The following is a 23,757-nucleotide window of genomic DNA, read 5'->3' on the forward strand; positions in this document are numbered from 1 at the left end:
GTTGAGACAGTATGACCTACAAGTCTAAAATATAAAATATGGACTATTGCCCTCTACAGAAAGAGTTTGCCAGCACCTGATCTCAGTTCTTGGATCAGCTAATTTGTGTTCATGGTCTTGTTCCTCACACATAAGCACAGTTTTCTAATGCATCGTCAGTTCCCTAACTTAAGTGGGCGTGTGTGATTCTGAAGACTCATGCTACATATTTCACATTTGTTTTCAGAGCAATAAATCTTTAGATTTTTTTTTTTTATGATGCCACTCTTCAAAAGACCTGAGAAGTGATTTATTATTTGGTTATTTGAAGATAATATAGTTGAAGGCTTTCTGGAAAACCTTTTTGTTTACTCCAAATTCAGATTATGTTTGTTGCATGTTGAGTCAATATTTAGATTAGATCCTAGAATTGTAACATTGATTCTCTGCTTTGAAAAAAAATGTGACCCAAAAGTGTTTAATTGGCATTTTGGGGTGAACTGGCCAAAGAGGGCACAGTATCTTTTCTGTAGTAATAGATCTGCATTTCTTACCTATATTCTGTTTTGGTTCAGTTGGCTTTCATTTCTATTTTCATGTCTGAGTTTTAGTACCACAAAATCATCTGAGGACCAATTAAAAGTAATCTTTTAACCTTATAAAGAGAATCTTGATTCACGGACACTTTCCTGACATACAATAGCCCATGACTGCTTTTATTTTGTTTATCAGATATTCTCACTACAAGCAATATTATTTCTTACACATGAGAGTGTTTCTAAAAGTTGGATCACTTATGGTGCTCGCTGAGTGTATACTAGATCCTGCCGTCTTGTTTAACTTAGAGCACTTAGATGCTTCAGAATAGAATATAAAGCAGAATGTTCTCAGGAAATTTGATACAAAATAGGCTCTTAGGTCATGCATATTTTTCCTACCCTGTGGGTTCTTTAGTTCTCTCTTTTTGGTTGGCTGTATGCTGAATAAACTAGGCCTCTATCTTTAAATTATTCTCATGTTTAGAATTTCAGGGTTTTGTGTTATAGTGTTACTTATGTTTATACCTTACTATAAGAAAACCTAATAGCAATGTGATTTAAGGTTCATTTTTAGATGTGGGGCACAAAGGGGCTAGTTCATAGCTGCTTTCAGGACTTGATAGATAATCTCATTGCCTTTAGTCTTCTTGTTAAGATGACTTAAATACTTTGAACATTAAGTATATGTGGGAAAAAGAGACTGTGGCTCCTGATTTTTAACTAACGAGTGTGGTCATCCTGAAATTTCAGACACGTGCCTGTGCTCTGCAAGTGTTATCTGCTATACTGGAAGGCTCGAAGCAGTTTCTGTCTGTTGCTGAAGATACCAGTGACCACAAAAGGGCTTTTACTCCCTTCTCTGTTATGATTGCTTCCAGCATTAGGGAGTTGCACAGATGTCTTTTGTTAGCTTTGGTGGCAGAGTCATCTTCACAGACCCTAACTCAGATAATTAAGGTAAATGTTCCAAGGTACCTGTGAGTTCCGGAAAAGGTTTCTCTGGTTCAGTGTTGTATAATATCTTACATAGTCCAAAAGTAACTTAACCTAAGAATATAACTAAATAATAAATGTATTAAAGATATCCTATTTGGAAGATTGTACCTACCTGTCTGATATAACCTAAAATATCTCTATGTCCAAATAAATGATTTGCTAAAAATACTCTTTTTGCTTTAGTGTTAAATTGTACCAATGTATCAAATTTAAAACAAGTTATTTTTTTAAAGAAAAAAAAAAGAAAAGGATTTTCCTTAAGCATAAAAGACCTTTTAAACTAAGTGCTATGAAATTTTGTTTCTATGCTGTGATTTAGTCAGGCCTATTGATAAGCTATTTTTTTGTGTGTGATTTACAGTGCCTTGCAAATTTAGTATCAAATGCCCCTTACAACCGTCTGAAACTCAGCCTGTTGACCAAAGTCTGGAACCAGATAAAACCTTATATCCGCCACAAAGGTTGGTAGTGTTTTAAAACCAATTACTTCTTTATTCAGTCAAATGGAAAGTATTAGTAAATTTTTTTAAAAAGTATTCAGAGCATTTTTGCAACTCTTAAGAGATCTCTACTTTTTCTCTTCAGCTTTTCACAGCTACCAATGATGTTCTACTTTTTCCCCCTCAAACCCCTACAGAAGAAAATGAGATGGAGAATGAACTGTAAAGTTTAATACCCCTTTGATGCTTCATGGCAGTGACTAGAGTGTTCCTTTAGAATTAGGAATGAGCCAAGTGCAAGTGGATTATTAGCTTTAGGCATAAGTAGAAAATGGATGAAAGGACAGGCAGATATCATCATCTTCTTGGAAACAAAAAAATTGGAATACAGAACATAACTTCTTTAATGTTATCTCTTCTGAAGGCTCAGATAACATCCCTGAACTTCAGATCCCAAGTGCAGAGTCTTATTTCTTATATCCTATTTTACTCTGTTAAACTGAAAGTTTTGCAAGCTTTCAGATCAGAACACATTTGGAAAAGATGAGTTTTTGTGTCAGAATTGTAGAGCAAGAAGGAAACAGATGTTTTCTGTGACATCATGGGAAGAACACAGGCTCTAGAGTCAGTCTGAGAGTCTGTAGCACACTCCCATTGCCATGGCCCTTACTGAGCCTGAAATTCCTAACAGCAGGAATTATACCTACTCTATAAGATTTATATATGTTGTAGGTGGACCAATATCTTTATTTTATTTTATTTACTTTTAAATGGTGCTGAGAATTGAACCCAGTGCCTTCACATGTGCTAGGTGAGCACAACTACCACTGAGCTACAACTCCAGCCCTCCATAAGATTTTTATGAGGCCTAAGTGAGATCCTGCTGTGTAAACTAAGTTCAGTCCACTCCTTACACCAGTGTGTAAAGCAGGACTCAGAAAGATAAAATAAACTCCTCCTACCTTAAGACCTCTCATCACTTTTAGTGGCAAAAAGATTAAAAGAACCCAAATTTCCTCAAGAACTAAACAAATGGTAGAGATATTTCATATTTATGGATAGGAAGACTCAATATTATCAAGATGTCAGTTCTTCCCAACTTATCTATAGATTCAGTACAATCCTAGTCAAAATCCCAAGTCATTATTTTCATGTCAACTTATTCTAAAGTTTATAAAAGGAAAAAATCCCAGAGTAGCCACATAGCACTGGGTGAGAAAACAAAGTTAGAAGGATTGACACTACCCACCTTCAAAACTTATTATAAAACATTAGTAACTAAGTCAGTGTAGAAAAGGATAGGCAGATCAGTGGAACAGAGTAGAGAGCCAAGAAATAACCTATGTTCATATAATCAACTTCTCTATGACAAAGTAAGCAGAGATATTGTTTCAACAAATGGTGCTGGACATTTTAGCCTTAATGGCTTTTTTTTTTAATTCTGGGTTCATTCAAGGTTTGTGCATTACATTCAGTTATTGTATCACTTTAGTCTTTGTTAATTGTGTGGTCCCTCCATCCTTTTTTGTTTGTTTTTCATAATACTGATTTTTTGAAGACTCACAGTCAGTTGTCTTATGGATTATGTAATATTTTCTCAGTGTCAGATTGTTTCTTTATGATGTTGTCCCATGTGTTTCTTACAAACTTGAAATTAGGTCTGGAAGTTTAATTAGACCTAATTAAACAAGGATCTAATAATTCTTATCTACCTGCAGAGGTAACTGATCCTTATCAGAGTGGTTCCTAAGGTAATAGCTCTGACTTTCCTTTGACAGATGTCAATGTCCGTGTGTCAAGTCTCACACTCTTGGGAGCTATAGTGTCCACTCATGCACCTTTACCTGAAGTCCAGCTACTTCTGCAACAGCCCTGTTCTTCTGGACTCAGCAGTAGCAATTCAGCAACTCCTCACCTCAGCCCTGCTGATTGGTGGAAGAAAGCCCCTGCATTATCCTCTCTGGAAGAAACATCAGTCAGCTCACCAAAGGGGTCTTTAGAGCCCTGTTGGCTCATTCGACTTTGTATTTCCACTGTTGTACTGCCCAAAGAGGATTGCTATTCAGGTGGGGATACTGGCTCTGCAGCAGGAAGCACTTTTGAACCATCTCCCATGCGACTGGAGGCCCTACAGGTAAAGATTTCGTTTCCTCCTTTCTGAAAGGAGGTGGTCATTCCCCTTTCATAGGGTGACTGTGAGAAGTAGGCATATAAAATATTGTAAAAACAAGCCACATTGGGCCTGAGATTGTGGCTCAGCGGTAGAGTGCTCGCCTAGCATGGGCGGGACCCGGGTTTGATCCTCAGCACCACATAAAAATAAATGCATTGTGTTGTATCCATCTACACCAAAAAATAAATATTTAAAAAAAAAAGCCACATGACATTAGTGGGAGTTGTGTTTTAGCTGTGGGTGGTTTATTTTGGTATTTTGATCAGGTTGCGGGGGGGGGCTTTGGTTGTAAAATATTGTAAAAGCTATTGTAGTTATCTCAGGTATTATATGATAGGTGGGACAGGTGGGTATAATAGGTATAATAGTTCTGAAAGGAATTATACGGTTAATCTTGGAATTCTGCAACTTAAATCTTTAATTCTCAATAAATTCTCTCATTTTGCGTCTGCTTAATGAAACAAAATAAATGCTCCTTCAAAGGAATATACTTTTAACTCTGAATAAAAGTATTTGCTCTTTCTATTCTCCGGTGTAGTCTAAGACATAGGCTTAGAACTGCTGCTGATTATTTGGATAACATTAAATATATCCTTTAACCTTTTCAGCCTTAGTTTCTTCAGCTGTAAATTCAGTTAATACCTACCTCAAAGGATTACTCAGAGACATGAGATAATATTAAATGAAAAACAATAATAAACTATAAAGCATCATAGAATTATGATATAGTTACTTGATGTTAGCAATAAAATAAAGATTTTGATTGTTTTTCATTTCATTCACATCAGATTTCAGTCACCTGATAAGTGTAAGTGATTTCTCAAATATTGAAATTGTTTTCTAGATACTGCAACCTTGCATTCAGATTTTTGAAATTAATTTCCTGCTCTTTGCGTAGGTGTTGGCTCATCTGGCAAGGGGCTACTTTTCTGTGGCTCAGGTCTACTTGATGGAACTTGGAGAGGTGATTTGCAAGTGCATGGGAGAAGCAGATCCATCCATTCAGCTTCATGGCGCCAAGGTAATTTTCATTAGAAGCCAGATTTCTTAAGGAGTCGTCAGGTAAAGGAGCTGTACATTCCTCTATTTTCAATTCTTACCTATAAACCCAAAGAATTGTTTTGGGATTAAATTAACAACATATAGCTATTGATTTTATTCCTCAAAAGAATGCCTCTTTTATAAGAGTTAATGAGAAAAGAAGGAAAATCTCTTAGAAATTATTTTTCCTTATGATTTGAAGTGATCTCCAAACAGAAGTGAGCTGATTTGTTACCTCTGTAGTTCTAATGCTCTGCTTTGACTGTTATTTCTTTTACCTCGGCAGCTTCTGGAAGAACTGGGCACAGGCTTAATACAGCAATATAAACCAGATTCTACCATAGCACCTGAGCAGAGAGTACCAGTCTTCTTGGTAAATGCATATCTATTCATAGTTCTTGCTTTTCTTAATGCTTCAGTTACAGTTTTATTTGGCACCTCAGTGATAAAGTGGAATAGATGATATTATTTCTTCCAATGTCACAAGCTATGGTTTATAATCTAGCATGACATGAAACTAACATGAATAGTTTTTATTTGTAATTCAGTATGTAGTAGGATTATACGTAAAGTTCAACCAAGAATAATAAAATCAATGTTTCTTGTGCATAAAATGGTGGAAAGATTTTGAATCAGAAGGCATAAGATCAGATTTGGAGAGCATCACTTAATGGTTGTGGGATTATAAGCATAGTTTCCTCATCGTAAAGAGGAAGGATAATCCTTAAATCATAAGATTGCTGAAAAAGTGAATGAAATGTAAAGATGCTGGCACATAGTAGGTGCTCAGTGAATGTTAATTTTCTTAACCCCCAATTATGGGAGAAACCATGATTACTATTAAAAATCCTGTGATCTCAGGTTGTTTCTGTTGTCCCCAACTGCCAGTTGTTTGGATGAGGCTACCATTAAAGGTTTCTTCTATTCAGTGCCAAAAGCAAAATCAATTCAGTGTTAGTGATATTTTCTCCCTGTGCCCTCTTCATCCTGCCCCTTCTTTTCCCTTCACAATTTCCATCATCCTTCAAGTATATTAATAATGTCTAACCCTCCTCCCTTCTCGGGGCTGCCATTAAAGATTTCATGTAACCATTCACAGAGAGATAAGATGAGGTTTGCTATCAGACAGAACTAGGTTCGAATCCAAACTTCTCTCCTTGCTAGAAAGTGGCTTTGGATGGCCTCTTAACTGTTCACACTCATCTCTAAAGAAGACAGACTTTCTATACTACTTATCTACTACTAAGTAGTAAATCAACCCTAGCCATGTAGCAACTTTAAGTGATATACATTTATTCTCTCACATGGTCTGGCTTAGCCATGTGGTTCTTCTGGTCCAGGTCTCATGAGGCTGTGGTCAAGATGCCGCCCAGGCTTGCAGTCAACTTCAGCTTGCCAGGGTTGGAGGCTCTTCTTCCAAGGTGGTTTACTCATGTACCCAGCAAGTTAGCATTGGCTTTTGGCAGAAGGGTCGCTCAGTTCCTCCCCATTGGGACCCCCTCCACAGGGCTGCTTGACTGTCATGTTGAATGGCAGCCCGCTTCCCTCACAGCAAATGATCCAAGAGGAAAAGCAAGATGGAAGCTGCAGTGTGTCTTATTCCTAGCTTCAGAAGCTTCACATTGTCACTTTCACAGCATCCCTTGGTTACTAGGTCAGCTCTATTCAGTGCAGGAGGGGACTGCACAGAGGTGTAAACATTAGTAGGTGAGAATAACTCTGGGGTACCTTGGAGGCTGGCAACCTGTCTACATTATAATGGATTGGAGTAGGGAGGGCCCAGACTGGGCTTCCAGGAGCTGAAGTAGGAGGAAGATATGACTATTGCCTGAATATACAGCAAAACCCAGGCCCATATATATAGGACAGAAACTGGGGTTACCAAAACCACAGGTGGATTTGCAAATGAATGCGAAAACCAGGATTTTTATAAAGCATGGAAATAAAAGCATTCAGATGCCTACCTGAGGGACTTTGAAGTGATATAATTCTTTGAAATGCTGAAAAAAAGAGCCTACTGCCTAATTTAAGAGTATCCACTGTGTAAGAACTTTTAAAAGAGTGTCCTATGGAAGGAACTTTGCACACAGTATCATTATCACAGACTCTACAACATAGATATCTTTGCCCCATTTTATTGAAAAAGAACCAAAGTTTAGATAGGTTAAGTCACTTGCCCAAGGCTGTAGACAGGAAGCAGCAGCTGCAGGACTTATGCAACTCAGCCTCTGGATCCTGTGCTCCTTGATCTAGAACACATGGTCCCTGGACTATTTTGCACTCTGTCACAGGGGATCAGGTTGAAAGAGCCCTAACTAAATGTTTGTTTATCTGGATTCCAGTTGACCTCTGCTGCCTATTAACAAGTTATAGTATCTCATTGTGCCTCATATTCCTTGTGTGAAAAAAGAGATGTAAGTTATGCTGAGGGTTAAAATCAGTTGAAGTACTTCAGGCACTTAGAGCAAATCCCAGAATGTGATCAGCTCTCTGAAAACCATTAGCTGTTTTACTGTCATCTTCATCCTTCTCCTCATTGTCACCATGGCTGTCTGACTTCATTACACTGTAGTCTCTTAGTCAATAAAATACGAGGATTTGATTAGTTGTTTTCTAAAGTCCTTTTTATCACCATGGAAGAACCAATGAAGCATTTACAGAAAGCCAGTTCCTTAAGGAAACATGTCATAGCTAAGGCCACATGTGGTAGGCTTAGCTTCACTTGGTTCCACTGTGCATCTTAGGCTGTAGTTCTAACTGTGCCTCTTTCAGGTGGTGATGTTCTGGACTGTGATGCTAAAAGGTCCTTTACCTCGAGCCCTGCAGAGTTCAGAGCACCCAACTCTCCAGGCGAGCGCCTGTGACGCCCTGTCTTCCATCTTGCCCGAGGCCTTCAGCAGTCTGCCGGTAACTCAAGCCATTTTCTTCCTCTCAAACTGTGCCCTGAGCATCACAGCTCAAGTTTGATTCTTTTTTATTTTGAAATATTTTCTTTGTTATCTGTAAGGAAGAGGAGATTATTGTATTTGAATTTGGCGGAGGGCAGTGGGAACAACAAACGGGAGAACTTTTAATCTGTCAGACAGCTCTTTCTCCCGGTGCTTTAGAAGGTGGGTGGTAGAAGAGTTAGCACAGCTGCAAAGGCAAAGAGATTTCAGAAAGATTTCCTGACAGAGTTTGAAAGACCTGGGCTTAAATGCTGGGTCTTTGTAGCTCTGGGACTGTCTTAACTTTTCTAGAACTTAATATTATTATCTTAAGGTGGGAGTCATGTGAAAAATAACATAAGAGTAGGTGAAAATATTTAGATATGATGCCAACACATGGTATTTGTCCTAGCCCATTTGGGCTGCTAAAATAAAATACCATAAACTGGGTGACTTTTAAAAAACAGCAGTTTATTTCTCAGAGTTCTGGAAGCTGGAAGTTCTAAGATGAAGGCATCTACAGAGTTGGTGGTGTTAGGTGCTCAATCTCTGATTCATAGGTGGCCCTGTCTAGCTCACGGGGTGGAAGGGGCAAGACAGCTCTTCAGGTCCTCACTTAAAATGGCATTAATCCCACTCACGAAGGTTCTGTCCCCATGACCTCATCACCTCCCAAAGGCCCTAGGACCTATTACTGTCACCTTTTGGGTAAGGTTTCAACATATGAATGTGGCAGGGGCATAAACATTTAGACCATAGCAGTATCCAAACTGCTGCTTTTCTTTAATCTTCAGCAGAATTTGCATCTGTTTTTATTTATGTAAATTAGCTCTTATAAAAAATGCAACTTTAATGGAATAAAAGGATAAAAAATTGCCTAATTCACACAGTAGAAAGCTTGGATGTGATGAGATGCTGTGTGTGCCTTGCACAAAGTGGATTCTCAGGTCAACGTTGAGTCTGAATGGAACCTGCGCTAACACAGGGAAGCCTGCCCCGAGGTCACAGTGCATTCAGCTCTTAAATATGAACAGGTACTTCATAGTCATTTTGGGGAAACTTTGGCTCATAATTATTTCTTTTTGCTTTTCCCTTTGTCACCCTTCTCATTGCAGAATGACAGGCAGATTTTGTGCATTACAATGCTACTCGGATTGAATGACAGCAAGAACCGTTTAGTGAAAGCTGCGACATCGAGGGCCCTTGGAGTCTATGTGCTTTTTCCTTGTCTCAGACAGGTCAGAGTGAGCCCATTTAGCTCTTCTTTTTCTATTTATAATCCATATCACCACTTGTTTGTGGATACAAAGCTCCTGAGTTGGGCAGTAAAGGAAATTAACTTCTTTTGTATTCTGATTTCTTTAATTGCTACAAAATTATGGTAATGCCTATAGTTCATTTATTTCAAATTACTTAGCACACCACCTGGGACCTAGATAGTCAGTGAATGCTTAATGAATGGCTATGAGACAGTACCATGTGACAGTAATAATTTAGAAAGCTGATGAAGGTTTTACTAAGAAAGAAATGAAGTTTCCCTCACTCTTATTTGTGATCTTCTTCTCACTGAGAAGTGTCTAGTGAATAGGGTGTGTTTTGGAAATGTATTTTATTGTCAGAACACCGCTTCCTGAAGGTGGAAATCAACCCAAGGACAAAATTCACAGATAACTGTCATAGGCCAGGTTGTAAGACATTCACAAGAGTTCAGCTATCCATGGCATGGGTATCTTGAGTATCCAAATTGTAATATTAAAAAAATAGTAAATGAATTGATTGAGTAAATGAATTTTGATTTTGAATCAAAATTTGCAATAAAGGGTTGTAGCTTTGGGTAAAATAAATTTGAGAATTTTAGAAGCAGTATTGTGAACTCAAAGTAATGCAGTGTTTGGTTCATCTTACAGGATGTCATATTTGTTGCAGACACAGCAAATGCCATACTGATGTCACTTCAAGACAAGTCTCTGAATGTCCGTGCCAAAGCAGCCTGGTCCCTGGGCAACCTGACAGACACTCTGATTGTCAACATGTAGGTGACTCAGCCTGTTTTCCCTGGGTGACTTCTAAGGTGAAGGTCCCAAGAGAGTATCTTTTATCCCTACTATGAGAGAATTATCAGTAATTCCCCCATATTAGTCAGTCTTACTGATTTATTTTTATATTCCTTTAAATAATAAGATTAATTAGATGCTCTTAACACATATTGGGAATTCTATGTACAAATATTCATAATATTTTATATATATTTGTATAAAATATATATGTATCAATTATATACATTAAAAAATTACATATATAAAAATACTGTATGCTGATATAAACAATATATCCACATTATAGAAAATATAAAAATAGAAATCCAAAACCTTAGTAATGGTTGCTCCACTTTTAAGATATAATGTTTATATTTTTTTAAATAATATATTCACAAGTTTAAAAAGATTGAAACAGTACAAAGGCATATTCAGTGTAAAACCTATCTCCTACCTGAACACCCACATCCCCCTTCCCAGAAATATTTGTTGTTATTCATACACAAGTATCCTGCTTTTTATCTCTTAACCCTGTAAAAGTGACGTGAAAGTCACATGTATAAGCATTTTCCATTATTGGCTTCTAGTAAGTACTTATTTTTTATTTGGTCATTGCTATGTGATGAATTTTTAACCCACTATGCCTGAGCATTTGTTTTAGACTTTAGGTTTGTAGGCTTCTGTCCACAGTGAACATTTTTGTGCATAAAATTTCCCTTTTGAGGTATTCCCTTTGGATACATTCCTTGGTATCTAACTGCTGAGTCAAGAAGTACATACTGAAACAAGCACAGTGGCACGTGCCTGTAATACCAGCTCCTCAAGAGACTGAGGCAAGGAGATCACAAGTTCAAGTCTAGCCTGGGCAATGTCTCAAAAACTAAAAAGGGCTAGGCATGTAGCTCAGTGGTAGAGTACCCCTGGGTTCAATCCACAGTAACACTAGGAAAAAAAGAGAGCAAGAGAGAGATACATACATACTGTAAGTTCTTGCTGTGGTGTGAACAGCTTTGTTATACTGTTTTCCTACAGTTTTTGATACTAAGTGAGTATATTTTTATATGTACATATTTAAGTGGGGTTTACCTTTTAACCTATTTTGTATGCTTTGGGTGGTACAGGGAAACACCAGACCCAAGTTTCCAAGAAGAGTTCTCTGGTCTCCTGCTCTTGAAAATGTTGCGGTCAGCAATAGAAGCCTCCAAGGACAAGGACAAGGTAGACTCAGAACAACACCTAATATTTCTTGTTTAAATACTTGTGTTTATAGTTGTACCATAGCTGGTAGCTCAGTGTGATGTGAAGTTCCTCAAACTGTCACAGCAAATATCTCCTCTTTAAAGGGGGTGGAAAGTATACTCAGGATATACTTAGGCCCCCCTCTACACTTGTACAGTTTCTTTATATCTCTAATGTCCTGAAAAATATCAGAGCCCATTTTAATATTACATGATATACTCATTTTTTTTCTAATATTATTCTGTTTTTTCCCAAAACATTTGTAAGTGGAATTGACAAATCAAAAAGATGAGGAGCCCCTGGCTTTGAATATCTCCTATTACATAATATAAACTCAAAAAGCATAGGCCTGGGCCTTAGGTCAAGTGGATATAGATTCAAGTCCTGGCTTCCCCTTTTATAATAGGTGACTCTGGTGTGTTCTTTAGCTTCTCTGAAATTCAGTTTTCTCACCTGGAATATGGGAGTCATTGCATATACTTCACTAGACTCTGAGGTGCCTTATGGTAAAGTACCTAGCATAGTACCTGACCCAGACCAATGCTTTATTTAGTACAGTGGTTCTGAGAACCTAATAATCACCTAGGAAGCCCTACCTCAAAGTAATTCAATCAGAATTTCTGGGTTAGAGTCCAGGAAATGGGTATAAAAACAAAAACAAAACCTTGGATGATCCTAGCATGTTGCAAAAATTAAGACATTCTGATCTAATAGAAAATACTGGGCTGGAATGATGAAGTCTAGCTTCTCCTCCTAGCCTTGCTGCAAAGCAGCCTGGTCCTGTTGTCTTAGGCCTTGTGCTCCATCTCTATAAGGAAAGACAGACCTCTCTGAGGTGCAGTCTAGCACCAGCAATCCAGGAGAGGAGCTGTATAGACCTCACCTTTCCGATGGCTCAGAAAATTAACCAGATGTGACCTTGCAGAATTCCAAGGACTTGCACCTTTACAGGATGTACATTTCATTAGTCCTCCTGCTTTGAGAAATCCTAGTGTCTCCTGGGGTTTTTAAAGCAAAAATTATACTTTATGAAACATCTCTGGCAAAACAGATTTCTAAGGCTTTTACATTTTTTTGTAGGTAAAAAGCAATGCAGTTCGGGCCCTTGGAAACTTGCTTCATTTTCTGCAACCTTCTCATATAGAAAAACCCATATTTGCTGAAATTATTGAGGAGTCTATCCAGGCTCTGATTTCTACTGTTCTGATCGAGGCTGCCATGAAAGTTCGATGGAATGCCTGTTACGCCATGGGAAATGTGTTTAAAAATCCTGCCCTTCCTCTTGGTAAGAAGGTTTCCCTCTTCACTCTTGCAGACAAACTTTTTTTCACAATGTTTTTTGTCACAGTATTAGAAAACAATGGAACCCCAAATTTGGGGCAATGGCAAAATAAATTACTTTATGTATATTCAACAGAATATTTTGTTACCATTTAAAATTATATTTTCAAAGTTTTTTTTATAATATGGGAAAATAATTCTTAGTTTTTGTAACAAAAACTAAAGCAGAATATTAAATACTTTTATAGTAAAATCTCAACAGCTGGGTAGAGAAAAGATGAAAAGGAAATTGACCTAATTATTAACACTGGTTGCCTCTGAATGGAATGATGAGTAGATTTGTTTTCTGCTTTCATTTTCTAAGTTTTCTACAATAAGCATATATGGTTTTAACAATCAAGAAAAATATCAAAAAAATGGAATGGGAAAAAAGGTACAAATATGAAATCCTGTGAGCCCTTAGAACAGAGGTAGATGCCACATCTAAGGAGGGTTTCTGTCAGTCATATCATCATAACATGACATATAGCAGGAAATACCATTCAGGGCCAGCAGCTGTTTAGGTGTATGGATTATAGCCCCAGACAGCACTCACTTTGAAGGCCAGCATTTGCCTATACGTCTGTCTCTATGACAAAACTTGAATCTAAGAGAGGAGGAAATCTTCTGGGCCTGCAGAGCCTGCATCAAGTAAGGGGACCAGAGGGAGCTGGTAGAGAGTAGCCTCATGACATTTTCCATTAAGGAGATAGAGCTATCAGCAACCGCAAAAGGAGAATGAGACAGGAAACTGACTAGAGATGGCATTGGGATGGTGAGATTCAAGGACCTCAAACAGTGGTCCATTGTAAATGGCAATAGCATCCATAAATTGGAAAGGGCCTATTTGCCTGTCTTCAGAGGCAACAAAGAATAAGGAAGGGCTGGGAGACTTAAAGAAGCTACATTCTACTTCAGGCTGGTCTTGAAGAATAAGGACACCCCAAAACAAAGGTAACTGGGGAGGAGGGAAGCAGGAAGATTTTTCTGAGCCTATGGAAATAGAAGAAAGAAATCTTGAAATTAGAAGTTTTCTTTTTCTTCACAATAAAATGCAAAACTTACTATGGCCAAATCAATGTGTGTATGCTAATCTGGGCTAGGAAATATTCTTTTTGCTAGCATAAACAGGGCTGCTGCATACAGTTGTATGGGTTTGCTCAGCAACGTCCAACTGAGAGGACAGGTAGGGCTGCAATTCATTCCATGCTCCTTCCAAGTCTTGCCCCTTTGGAGAAAATCTTTCTAGAAAATAAATCTTTTTCTGAATCAGTCAAAGTCCTATGTTGGGTAGCAGAAGTCCTAAGCATGCTGCAGGCTGGGCTAAGTGAAGAGGGAGGTTTGGGGGTCAGTATCCGGTCACTTACCTAAGATCCCACCATGATTCACTCACCACCCTGATCTTACGGGATTATTATAAGAAAGAAATGGGCACATTTGGTGACTATCTGGACCACTAGTGTGCATGCCTCCTCCACAGCACCCCCCCCCCAACTTATTTCTATACCTTTACTGGTTTTAATGATGATATTCTTCCTAGGGACAGCCCCATGGACCTCCCAAGCCTACGATGCCCTGACGTCTGTTGTAACATCATGCAAGAACTTCAAAGTGCGTATCAGATCTGCCACTGCCCTTTCCATCCCAAGCAAGAGAGAGCAGTATGGGTCTGTAGAGCAGTATGCTCAGATCTGGAATGCATTGGTCACTGCCTTGCAGAAGAGTGAAGACACCACAGACTTTCTGGAATTCAAGTACTGTGCCAGCCTACGGACCCAGATCTGCCAGGCACTGATTCACCTCTTGAGCTTGGCCAGCGCTTCAGACCTGCCCTGCATCAAAGAAACCCTTGAACTGAATGGAGATATGGTCCGGTCCTATCTCCTACAGTTTTTAAAATCCGGAACAGAGGGAGATGATCCTGGAGCAGCCCATAGCCCACAAGAAAGAGACCAGATGGTCAAAATGGCCCTGAAGCATATAAGCAGTATACAGGCGCTAACTGGGGACACAGCCAGAAGAGCCGTCACGGACTTTTTAGAAAATATTCTGACTATTTATTTTGATGCCTCTGGGTCACAAGTGGCACTTCTAGAGTTGTCAGATCGGTGACTATTCCACCATACTTTCCAGATGTCAAACATGGTCATAGGGAGATGCAAGCTTGAGCATAGGTTATGTGGGATTTAATCTTAACAGGCAGGAACAGTTTATCCACTATTTATTTAGAATAGGTTAGCAGCTATTTGACGTCTTCTCAAAGGGCTCAGCTGCTTTGGAGAGTGGCTTCATTGCACTGGTCATGGTCAGGGTATTGAAAGCCCTGACCTGGGCAACCCGTACCCCAGGCGTCAGGTTGTAGTGTTGGCTGAGCACACTGGGAAGTTGTGAAGGGTGTTTAGTCTCAGAAAAAGGAAGGAATTAGAATGTTGTGTATCTCCAGGAACTTTTTTCTTTTATAATAAGCTAATGAAAATAGTGTGGCCACAATCTCCTGCTCTGGTCAGGTCACACTTAGAGCTTTGAGCAGATCAGATGCTTAGTCAGTCTGCACTGGAACAACTGCATCAGCTGATAAAATCCTGAAAAAGTTCCTCTTAGTAAGTAGTTGCTGTACCAGGCTCCCCCAGTGCCAACCTCAAGGATCTTCTCAGCCTCTCCACAACTCAGGGGCCAGAGTGAACTCCTGGCATGCAGGAGCCCTGGCCTAGGCCACAACACCAACTCTTGTGCAGATTATCTTTTGAGAAGAGTAGCCTCAATTTATGGTGGTTTTTCCACCTTTTAATTTGTGCCTTCAAAAATGATTACTTGTGTAATTTCAGTGGTTGCAAAGAAGGGTTTTTAAACTATATTTTGATAATGCCCAAGTAGTGGTGAAAGTCATTTCTCACACAACAATTATTTACATTTAGATTTTGCATTTGTCTTTTGCCTGCCAACAATTTATTAGAATTTATTTCAATAAGGAACTTGGGGACATTTAAGAACCAATTAAAATATTCCACAATTACTTTTGACCTAAGATAAATAAAAATCAAGATATAGAGAATGAGCTCTGGTGATCTAGTACTTAATTACCATTTAGATACTTATTTTAAGGGTTTATGTTTTCAGTTTTTCTCTTTGCCTTTGAGTTGCTCTTTTCTGTCCTTTAACATGTTGTTCAAAACTGCTGTCAAGGCAGTGACAAGGGGACACAGCACCCAAATTTCCTAAAGTCTTCATTTTCCACTGGTAGAGAATTAGTTTCCAAAGAATTAGACCACAGGCACAGTGAAAACACAAAGAACATTTTTTAAACTTAACCTTCTTTGGAAATGATTCTGAATATGGATTGCTGTAGAGGACCCGGGAGACTGAATCAACCTGTCCTAACCTACAGGAATTCTGACTCTTCTCAAATCTTGGAACTTCTTTGTCTTCAATACATTAAATGGCAGCTTCTTGACTTGTACTTTCATAAAAGTAAAAATGTGGCTTATATACCTTAATGGCCTGGGGGTTTTTTGAGCTTTTACTGGTGGGTTTCTTGATAAAATATTTGTGAAATGTCATTCTTATCTCAAACAAAATCTCCTTTATTTATGTCTTTTTTTTTTTTTTTTTTTGAACCTGTAGTTTCTACAAAGGTTTCCAGGCCTGATATGGATGTTAATGTTCACATAAAGGGAAAGAAAAGATTAAGCATCTCTAGAAATTCCAGGAGTTGGGTCTGGGCATCAGTCTCAAAGGGATGCTGCTTTTCTTACTGAGGCCTCCTGCACGTGCATCAGAGGGCAGACACCTGTCAACACCTTGGGCTGGTGCCTCAGTAATACTACTAGTACTGAAGCCACCCAGAAAATTAGAGTTAGAACTTACTTCAATGCAAAAAGCCCTGCTGATTCAGAATTCTAATTCAAACATTAAATTCTAGGCTGGGGATGTGGGTCAGTGATTCAGAGTTTGCCTAATATGCATGAGATCCTAGGCTCAATCCCCAACACCATAAAGAAGTTTTTTAAAATGTTATACTCTGAAATTCGTTTTGATATTTAAAAGAAAGATTGGAGCTACAATAGCTGGAGCCTTCTTCATTAGATGGACAGCATTGAGACTCATCTTCGAACCTTTTCTGAGATCAGTATGAAACCTGCTAACTGCCACACTCCTATAAAACTCTAGAAAGACATCCATGTAACCCCCTCTGTGATATTAGTCAATAATGAGGCGGGTGTCCTGCAGAAATGAGAGCAGATTGAAACCTCCTCTTGAACATAGAGACAAAGGCTTCCTTGATTTTGGTAGTCATAGGTGAATGTTGACCAAAGTGATACTACACCATCTTTCCAACCTAAGAGCGTAGTGAGTTACTTTGGTTCATTCAGCCTTCATTAAAATGGTAGTGACAAAGAGCCTGGGGTAAACCCAGGCTCTGTAGATTTCTGTCTGTGGAAGTTCCCTAACCTCTTGTGCCTTAGTCTTTTATCTGTGAAATGGAGATAATGGTATCTTCTTTGTAATGATGTTAAAATGATTAGATTAATTAATACATGGAAAGTTCTTAGAACATCTCTGGCACTCAATAAATATCAAACATTTCTTTCCTTGCATTTTCGGTGTCCTGGGCAGAAATACTGCCAACATTCCAGCAGTCTCTGTGAGGACAACAGCTGGATTCCCTCAGCTGTACTTCTAGGTGAGGCGATAGCTGGGATGTCTCGGGAACCTGGATCCATCAGTAGAGAGGCGCCACCACAGGATTTCCAGTCTGCCAACAAGAGCCTCGGTACTGTCCCCACAAGTTCCTCAAGGGGAAGCAAGGGATAGGCCACATTGACCCTTTTTCTGCTTCTGCCTCTTCACCCATCCCAAGAGCCAGTCTTCAGAATCTACAGATCCAGCTTGTACAAGCTCCAAAATTACACCCAGTTTTAAAGGACAGCTCTGCTACTTAGTAACTATGTCCTCTGGCAAGTTATCTCTAAAGTGGGGCTAACAGTTTCTCACAGAGTTGTTCAGAAGCAGGTCCCACAACAGGAGAAGCACCCGGCTCAGGCCTGGCAGGGGCCCCTTGCTGCTCTTTCTTTGGCATCCTCCTTGGGCTGGGATGTCTCCATCTGCACAGTGGGGTGGAACCTTGAGTCCTCAAGCCTGAGCTAAAGTATCCTCAGCTCCACTGGATGACGACATTGTGCCAGGGTTAGTGGGGACCAAGTGTCAGATAATGAGTGTTTGTGCATTTGTCATTTCTGTCCACATCCCTGAGGACCACCACCACCATCAGGAGCAGAGGCTTACGGTTGTAATGGGAGAGGAGGACATTGGTGGGACACCCTCTCTGGGGGGTGTCATGAGAACTGTTGCTCTCATCTACCCCATGTCCAGCTAGGATTCACTGTAGAAATGCTGGCAAGTTCTATTAATAAAATGCTATCACATTAATTTAAAAATGCTATCACACCAAATTGAAAAAGCCAAACAGTCATTTTTATGGATGCTATAAAAGTATAAAAAATAGTGTCTTTTTTCCAAGCAAAATTCCTTTTAAAACAATAAGGAATTTAAAAGATACCTCACCAATATAATAAAACATTTATCTTAGCAGTGACTTCTCCTTTAAAAAATCAGAACCAAAATAAGCAAACCTAAGTGTCATTACTGTCTCCCGATATTGTACACAATTTAATAGCCAACGTGATTAAATAAGCCAAAAATAAAATTAAAATTTTTTCAAGTAATTCCAAATTATCATTACTCACATAACACCAGCCTGAGAGACTGAATTCACAGATGATTATGTGCAGAAATGAAGAAAATAAATCAACTCAGAAAATAATACAATGAATAGAAGTAAACAGTAAAACAACTGCTTTCTGAGGCAGTCAAAGCAGGAAAATCAAAACTGTCTTTCTAGGGGCTGGGGATGTGGCTCAAGCGGTAGCGCGCTCGCCTGGCATGCGTGAGGCCCGGGTTCGATCCTCAGCACCACATACCAACAAAGATGTTGTGTCCGCCGAGAACTAAAAAAATAAATATTAAAAATTCTCTTCTCTCTCTCTCTCTCTCTCTCTCTCCCCCCCCTCCTCACTCTCTCTTTAAAAAAAAAAAACTGTCTTTCTAGCTAGAAGACCAGTTTTTCTTCTCACTACTGACCCATAGCCAATTTTCCAGGGACAAATAGGACTAAGTGACTAAGAATATTTTGTAATGAATTAAAACCATTTATTAAAAATGAATCACTGGTACTCAAAAGAAGGGCTCTAATTTGTGCTTTATTGTGAATGGTCATAACTAATATTTATTGGCTGCTTTTTATTTGCCAAATACTGCAAAATTTTTCTTAGCTGCTTTATCTTAATGCATTTTTTAAATATTTATTTTTTACTTATAGGTGGACACATATCTTTATTTTTTTTATGTGGTACTGAGGATCAAACCCAGGGCCTCAAGTGTGCTAGAAAAGCGCTCTATCTCTGAGCCACAATCCCAGCCCTATCTTAATGCATTTAAAACTCTTAGAACATCCCGTGACAGACAAGAATATACTTTATAGCTATTTAGTTCCTTAAAAATTTCAGTCCTCTTTGGTTCTTTTTAATTTTCTTAACAAATTTTTTTATTGGTTGTTCAAAACATTACATAGTTCTTGATATATCATATTTCACACTTTGATTCAAGTGGGTTATGAACTCCCATTTTTACCCCGTATACAGATTGCAGAATCACATCAGTTACACTTCCACTGATTTACATATTGACATACTCATGTCTGTTGTATTCTGCTGCCTTTCCTATCCTCTACTATCCCCCCTCCCCTCCTCTCCCCTCCCCTATTCTCTCTCTACCCCCTCTACTGTAATTCATTTCTCCCCCTTGTATTATTTTTCCCTTTCCCCTCACTTCCTCTTGTATGTAATTTTGTATAACCCTGAGGGTCTCCTTCCATTTCCAAGCAATTTCCCTTCTCTCTCCCTTTTCCTCCCACCTCTCATCCCTGTTTAATGTTAGTCATCTTCTCATGCTCTTCTTCCCTACTCTGTTCTTAGTTACTCTCCTTATATCAAAGAAGACATTTGGCATTTGTTTTTTAGGGATTGGCTAGCTTCACTTAGCATAATCTGCTCTAATGCCATCCATTTCCCTCCAAATTCTATAATTTTGTCATTTTTTAATGCAGAGTAATACTCCATTGTATATAAATGCCACATTTTTTTTATCCATTCGTCTATTGAAGGGCATCTAGGTTGCTTCCACAGTCTTGCTATTGTGAATTGTGCTGCTATGAACATCGATGTAGCAGTGTCCCTGTAGCATGCTCTTTTTAGGTCTTTAGGGAATAGACCCAGAAGGGGTATAGCTGGGTCAAATGGTGGTTCCATTCCCAGCTTTCCCAGGAATCTCCATACTGCTTTCCAAATTGGCTGCACCAATTTGCAGTCCCACCAACAATGTACAAGTGTACCCTTTTCCCCACATCCTCGCCAGCACTTGTTGTTGTTTGACTTCATAATGGCTGCCAATCTTACTGGAGTGAGATGATATCTTAGGGTGGTTTTGATTTGCATTTCTCTGACTGCTAGAGATGGTGAGCATTTTTTCATGTACTTGTTGATTGATTGTATGTCCTCCTCTGAGAAGTGTCTGTTCAGATCCTTGGCCCATTTGTTTATTGGGTTATTTGTTATCTTATTGTCTAATTTTTTGAGTTCTTTGTATACTCTGGATATTAGGGCTCTATCTGAAGTGTGAGGAGTAAAGATTTGTTCCCATGATGTAGGCTCCCTATTTACCTCTCTTATTGTTTCTTTTGCTGAGAAAAAACTTTTTAGTTTGAGCAAGTCCCATTTGTTGATTCTAGATATTAACTCTTGTGCTATGGGTGTCCTATTGAGGAATTTGGAGCCCGACCCCACAGTATATAGATCGTAGCCAACTTTTTCTTCTATCAGATGCCTTGTCTCTGATTTGATATCAAGCTCCTTGATCCATTTTGAGTTAACTTTTGTGCATGGCGAGAGAAAGGGATTCAGTTTCATTTTGATGCATATGGATTTCCAGTTTTCCCAGCACCATTTGTTGAAGATGCTATCCTTCCTCCATTGCATGCTTTTAGCCCCTTTATCAAATATAAGATAGTTGTAACTTTGTGGATTAGTCTCTGTGTCCTCTATTCTGTACCATTGGTCCACCCGCCTGTTTTGGTACCAGTACCATGCTGTTTTTGTCACTATTGCTCTGTAGTATAGTTTGAAGTCTGGTATCGCTATACCACCTGATTCACACTTCCTGCTTAGCATTGTTTTTGCTATTCTGGGTCTTTTATTTTTCCATATGAATTTCATGATTGCTTTCTCTATTTCTACAAGAAATGCCATTGGGATTTTGATTGGCATTGCATTAAACCTATAGAGAACTTTTGGTAATATCGCCATTTTGATGATGTTAGTTCTGCCTATCCATGAACAGGGTATATTTTTCCATCTTCTAAGATCTTCTTCAATGTCTCTCTTTAGGGTTCTGTAGTTTTCATTGTATAAGTCTTTTACCTCTTTTGTTAGGTTGATTCCCAAGTATTTTATTATTTTTGAGGATATTGTGAATGGAGTGGTTGTCCTCATTTCCATTTCAGAGGATTTGTCGCTGATATACAGGAATGCCTTTGATTTATGCGTGTTGATTTTATATCCTGCCACTTTGCTGAATTCATTTATTAGCTCTAATAGTTTCTTTGTAGACCCTTTTGGGTCTGCTAGGTATAGAATCATGTCATCTGCAAATAGTGATAATTTAAGTTCTTCTTTTCCTATTTTTATGCCTTTAATTTCTTTCATCTAATTGCTCTGGCCAGTGTTTCGAGAACTATGTTGAACAGAAGTGGTGAGAGAGGGCATCCCTGTCTTGTTCCAGATTTTAGAGGGAATGCCTTCAATTTTTCTCCATTCAGAATGATGCTAGCCTGAGGCTTAGCATAGATTGCTTTTACAATGTTGAGGTATGTTCCTGTTATCCCTATTTTTCCGAGAGTTTTGAACATAAAGGGATGCTGTACTTTGTCGAATGCTTTTTCCGCATCTATCGAGATGATCATATGGTTCTTATTTTTAAGTCTATTGATGTGGTGAATAACATTTATTGATTTCCGTATATTGAACCAGCCTTGCATCCCAGGGATGAATCCTACTTGATCATGGTGTACAATTTTTTTGATATGATTTTGTATCCGATTCGCCAGAATTTTATTGAGGATTTTTGCGTCTAGGTTCATTAGAGATATAGGTCTGTAGTTTTCTTTCTTTGAAGTGTCTTTGTCTGGTTTAGGAATCAGGGTGATGTTGGCCTCGTAGAATGAATTTGGAAGTTCTCCCTCTTTTTCTATTTCCTGAAATAGCTTGAAAAGTATTGGTATTAGTTCCTCTTTAAAGGTTTTGTAAAACTCTGCTGTATACCCATCCGGTCCTGGGCTTTTCTTAGTTGGTAATCTTTTGATGGTTTCTTCTATTTCCTCAATTGATATTGGTCTGTTTAGGTTGTCTATATCCTCCTGTCTCAATCTGGGCAGATCATATGACTTAAGAAATTTATCGATGCCTTCACTATCTTCTATTTTATTGGAGTATAAGGATTCAAAATAATTTCTGATTATCTTCTATATTTCTGAAGTGTCTGTTGTGATATTGCCTTTTTCATCCTATATGCTAGTAATTTGAGTTCTCTCTCTTCTTCTCTTCGTTAGCATGGCTAAGGGTTTGTCGATCTTATTTATTTTTTCAAAGAACCAACTTTTAGTTTTATCAATTTTTTCAATTGTTTCTTTTGTTTCGATTTCATTAATTTCAGCTCTGATTTTAATTATTTCTTGCCTTCTACTTCTTTTGCTGTTGTTTTGCTCTTCTTTTTCTAGGATTTTGAGATGAAGTATGAGATCATTTATTTGTTGGTTTTTTCTTTTTTTAAGGAATGAACTCCATGCAATGAATTTTCCTCTTAGAACTGCTTTCAATGTGTCCCATAGATTCCGATATGTTGTGTCTGTGTTTTCATTTATCTCTAAGAATTTTTTAATTTCCTCCTTAATGTCTTCTATAACCCATTGATCATTCAGTAACCTATTGTTCATTCTCCAAGTGATGCATGATTTTTCCTTCCTTCTTTTATCGTTGATTTTCAGTTTCATTCCATTATGGTCAGATACGATGCATGGTATTATCTCTACTCCTTTATATTGTCTAAGAGTTGCCCTGTGACATAATATATGATCTATTTTTGAGAAGGATCCATGTGCTGCTGAGAAAAAAGTGTAACTGCTTGATGTTGGGTGGTATATTCTATATATGTCAATTAAGTCTAGGTTGTTTTTTTTTAAAGAGGAGAGAGAGAGAGAGAGAGAGAGAGAGAGAGAGAGAGAGAGAGAATTTTTAAAATATTTATTATTTTTTAGTTCTCGGCGGACAAAACATCTTTGTTGGTATGTGGTGCTGAGGATTGAACCTGGGCCGCACGCATGCCAGGCGAGCGCGCTACCGCTTGAGCCACATCCCCAGCCCCAAGTCTAGGTTGCTAATTGTGTTATTAAGTTCTATAGTTTCCTTATTCAACTTTTGTTTGGAAGATCTGTCCAGTGGTGAGAGAGGTGTGTTGAAGTCTCCCATGATTATTGTATGGTGGTCTATTAGACTCTTGAACTTGAGAAGAGTTTGTTTGATGAACATAGCTGCACCATTGTTTGGGGCATATATATTTATCATTGTTATGTCTTGTTGGTGTATGGTTCCCTTGAGCAGTATGTAGTGTCCCTCTTTATCCCTTTTGATTAACTTTGGCTTGAAATCTATTTTATTTGATATGAGTATGGACACTCCTGCTTGTTTCCGAAGTCCATATGAGTGATATGATTTTTCCCAACCTTTCACCTTCAGTCTATGTATGTCTTTTCCTATCAAATGCGTCTCCTGTAGGCAGCATATTGTTGGGTCATGTTTTGTGATCCATTCTACTAGCCTGTGTCTCTTAATTGGTGAGTTTAAGCCATTAACATTTAGGGTTATTATTGAGATATGGGTTATCCTTCCAGCCATATTTGTT

General features: G+C 38.5%; 1 protein-coding gene across 2 annotated transcripts in view; it reads left to right on the forward strand.

Moving 5' to 3' along the window:
- Window positions 1–15,760, forward strand: part of HEATR6 (HEAT repeat containing 6) — a 32,809-nt gene extending 17,049 nt beyond the window's left edge. For both annotated transcript variants that reach the window (XM_081270420.1, XM_081270421.1), the window contains exons 10-20: window positions 1,269–1,475; window positions 1,876–1,975; window positions 3,733–4,088; window positions 5,026–5,148; window positions 5,455–5,541; window positions 7,941–8,075; window positions 9,211–9,333; window positions 10,003–10,127; window positions 11,253–11,349; window positions 12,451–12,655; window positions 14,231–15,760. In XM_081270420.1, coding sequence (XP_081126546.1) covers window positions 1,269–1,475; window positions 1,876–1,975; window positions 3,733–4,088; window positions 5,026–5,148; window positions 5,455–5,541; window positions 7,941–8,075; window positions 9,211–9,333; window positions 10,003–10,127; window positions 11,253–11,349; window positions 12,451–12,655; window positions 14,231–14,802 — 2,130 coding nt within the window. In that variant the 3' untranslated portion in view covers window positions 14,803–15,760. The remainder of the gene's footprint in view (window positions 1–1,268; window positions 1,476–1,875; window positions 1,976–3,732; window positions 4,089–5,025; window positions 5,149–5,454; window positions 5,542–7,940; window positions 8,076–9,210; window positions 9,334–10,002; window positions 10,128–11,252; window positions 11,350–12,450; window positions 12,656–14,230) is intronic.
- Window positions 15,761–23,757: the final 7,997 nt, after the last annotated feature.

This window comes from Spermophilus citellus (genome assembly GCF_964194105.1).
Source record: "Spermophilus citellus genome assembly, chromosome: 17".
Classification (NCBI taxonomy): Eukaryota; Metazoa; Chordata; class Mammalia; order Rodentia; family Sciuridae; genus Spermophilus; species Spermophilus citellus.